General features: G+C 44.6%; 1 protein-coding gene across 1 annotated transcript; it reads right to left on the bottom strand.

The window, feature by feature from the left end:
* Window positions 1-343: 343 nt before the first annotated feature.
* On the bottom strand, window positions 344-1,282 carry LOC148510688 (olfactory receptor 5P64-like). The gene has a single exon (XM_088442495.1). The coding sequence runs from the start codon at window positions 1,280-1,282 to the stop codon at window positions 344-346; it is 939 nt and encodes a 312-aa protein (XP_088298621.1).
* Between the last annotated feature and the right edge of the window lie 2,408 nt (window positions 1,283-3,690).

Here is a 3,690-nt window from a genome sequence, read left to right as displayed (position 1 = left end):
GGGCTAACAATAGCGCAGCAGGATCCAGATCACATTCTTTGTTTACAACCCCACATCACTAGTCACACCCCCCGCGGTATTAAACAATAGGCCCTTCATACGTTTCAGCTCCAGGCCCATGAGGACCTTAATCTGGCACTGTCTGTATGCCAGTAAACTGAGCTATGTGATCTGCATCAGATCCCATTAGGACATTATGCTATTGAGAGCAGAGAAGTTTCTCCTGTCTGCAATGGAGTGTTCATTTAATTAATAAGATACAGTAAAACTTGATATAAATGTGGCACCTTGACTTAATATATTGAACCAGATCTGGACAGTACACATATCACACTCAATTATGCTAATTCAATTTAATATGTTTTCTGATTAATCTCTGCAAGATGCACATTATCTCCTTGTTCCTCAAACTGTATATTAGTGGATTGCTTAATGGAGTTAGCATAGCATTCATTAAAGATTTAAACTTATTTGCATTATGGGATTTGTCTTCAGATGGCACTACATATAAAGCAATGAGAGTCCCATAGTAGATGCAGACAACGAGCAGGTGAGAGCTGCAGGTAGAGAAGGCTTTCTTCTTCCCAGAGCTGGATGACATCCTGAGGATGGTGATAAGGATGCAGGCATAAGACAATATGACACATAGGAATGGAAGTAATATTGCAGAATTTATTAGAAATAATTCATACCATAATATTATGGATGTATCAGATGATGATATCTCAAGCATTGGAGCTAAGTCACAAAAAAAGTGATCAATGATATTAGAGTTACAAAACTGCAACTGAAACATAAAAATCATTTCAGTAAAATCTATTAAAAAAGCCATAAACCAAGAGAGGTACACCAGCTTATAGCAGCTATTAATATTCATGAGAGAAGAATAATGTAATGGGTCACAGATGGCCAGATACCGGTCATAGGACATAGCACTTAATAGAAAGCACTGGACAATCCCAAATAAACCGTACATACAGAACTGAATAATACATCCAGTTATAAATATTTGGCTTCCATCCCACAATATAATATACAGCAACTGTGGTACAATACTGGAAGGAAAAAGAAGGTCAGTTATGGCAAGATTTTGAATGAAAATGTACATGGGGTGTCTGAGATTGTCACTGACCAGCACTACTACAATGATCAAGAGGTTCCCTACTAATATAATAATGTAAATAACAAGTAAGATAATAAAGAGAATGATCTTGAAGTTGTGAAGATACTGGAACCCCAGGAGTAATACATCAGTGACTGAGGTCTGATTGTCCTCACACATGCTCACTGGATTTGAGATCTCCAGACCCTGTAGAGGTGCAGAGAACAAACTGTATGAGCTCCAGAATATATAACTGCTGTGTAAGAAAACAGATTTCTGTGCATATGAAAGTTACTGGTAATAATACATTAGATAATTCAAGTATCTTTCAAAACAGCTTTCAAATTATTTATAATATCATCCACTACTATCCCAATATGTGTCATCTACTTTTTAGTATATACATATATATATATATATATATAAATATATATATATATATATATATATATATATATACACAATATATATATATTAATATTGAAAACAGAAATAGTTGATCCTATACTTTATTATTTTTTTTATATAATCCTATATTATCATCATATTGTTTTGTGTGAACTAGCCTTTGATTTTCATTTCGCTATAAGGAACAGTAATCTCTAAGGCCTTCTCACATTTGCAATGTATACTTTATATGTATTGTACATACAGTTAGGCTCATGTACAAACACTTCATTTACAGTAGGTGCAGAATTTGCTCTAAACCATAAGAACTAAGGCCCTCATTCAAAGCCGTACGCTCTGAGCAGAGCGCACGCTCTGAATGAGGGCCGTCCTCCATAATTATGGAGCGTCCTCCTGGACGCTCGTATAGCTGTGGGTCATCATCCACAGCCTGTACGAGCATGCAGGTTGATGGCCGCGATGGTCTTGACCATCGCGACCATCGCCACTGCGAGCCGGAGCCTGCGGTTGAGTTTTTCAACCGCAAAGCCCGTAGTGATTTTGGCTCTATCAGAGCAAAAATCACTCCCACTGACATCACTAGTGATGTCAGTGGGCCGGCTTCTGACGGTAGGCGTTCCCTTGGGAACGCCCCCGTCTGGGAGGCACGCCCCCGGCACGCCCACCAAAGGGGGCGTGCTGTCAATCAACATGGACAGCACGCCCCCTTTGATCAGACACAACGAGCGAAGGAAAGTCCTTCGCTCGTCGGGTCTGGCGCATGCGCACGACAGAGCTCCCTCCGTCGTGCGCATGCTCAGTGCAGACCATCGACCCACTTGCGAGCGGACAGCTGCTCGCGAGTGGGTCTGAATCAGGCCCTAAGTGGACACAGAGGGCCTGATTCAGAGCCGGACGCTCTGACCAGAGCGCTCGCTCTGAATCAGGGCCCTCCTACATGAAAATGGAGCGGCCTCTTGGATGCTCGCATAGCTGTGGGTGACCACCCACAGCTATAGCGAGCGTCTATGAAGATGGTCGCGATGGTCAAGACCATCATGACCATCGGGCTTGCGACGGAGACCCTGCGGTAGGGTCTCGCTGCCGCAAGCACTGGAGTGATTTTGGCTCTATCAGAGCCAAATTCACTCCCACTGACATCACTACTGATGTCACATCACTATTGATGTCAGTGGGGCCGGCTTCAGACGGTAGGCGTTCCCTAACAGAGCCGAAATCTCTCCCACTGACATCACTCATGATGTCAGTGGGGCCAGCCCCAAATTTAGGTGTTCACATGGGAAAGCCTCCGTTTGAGCAGTCACTGCCCCGGCCTGCCCACCAAAGGGGGCGTGCTGTCACTCAACATCGACAGCACGCCCCCTTTGGTACGAGACCCGGAGCGACGGATTGCCCGTCGCTATCCAGGTCTCGCGCATGTGCACGACGGAGCCGGCTCCGTTGTGCGCATGCGCTCTGGGCCACAATCGACCCGGTTGCGAGCGCTCAGCACTTGCGACTGGATCTGAATCAGGCCCTCTGTTTTGTATCTTGCACCAGATCAGTAAAACCTAATTTGTGATTGTTTGCTATAGTTCAGTATTAATCTTGACATTTTCGAAAAAGGGTAATAACATGGGGAAAATAATGTTCAAAGTGATGTACAATTCTTTTACATTAGAAACAAATTAGATCAACACAATTTAGCTTAGAGTTGTTATCTTGATGTAAGTCTACTAGTTATGCAGGGCCGGTGCTAGGGTGTGCCCTCCCTCCCATTTTCTATAAAGGGACAGCGCACCACAAAAAAGGGGCATGGTCTCACAAGAAAGGGGCATGGTCACACAATAGTATCCCCAATTCAAATTACGCCACACCGTACTTAGGACCTCAATTCAGAGCCACTTGCAAAATGTGAGCGTTCGCTGTAAATGAGGGTGGCTGCTTTACATTTAAAATCTGGCCTCCTGGCTGCTCGCTAAGCTGTGGGCAAGTGACCAGGTTGATGGTCGCGCGACGAGAACCTTGTGGTAGGGTTTTGTCTGCCGCAAGCCCCAGTGAGCTTTCGGCTCTAATAGAGCCGGAAGCTCACCACTGACAGCACGAGTGATGTCAGTGGGGCCACCCACAAATGGCAGGCGTTCCTTCGGGAACGTCTCCATTTGGCCAGCCACCCCCCCTACAAAACGGTGCGAGCTGTC

The sequence above is a fragment of the Taudactylus pleione genome, unplaced genomic scaffold (genome assembly GCF_031769625.1).
Source record: "Taudactylus pleione unplaced genomic scaffold, aTauple2 ptg000313l, whole genome shotgun sequence".
NCBI lineage: Eukaryota > Metazoa > Chordata > Amphibia > Anura > Myobatrachidae > Taudactylus > Taudactylus pleione.
Note: the sequence above shows the minus strand (reverse complement) of the source record. Positions and strands in the feature narration are given on the sequence as shown.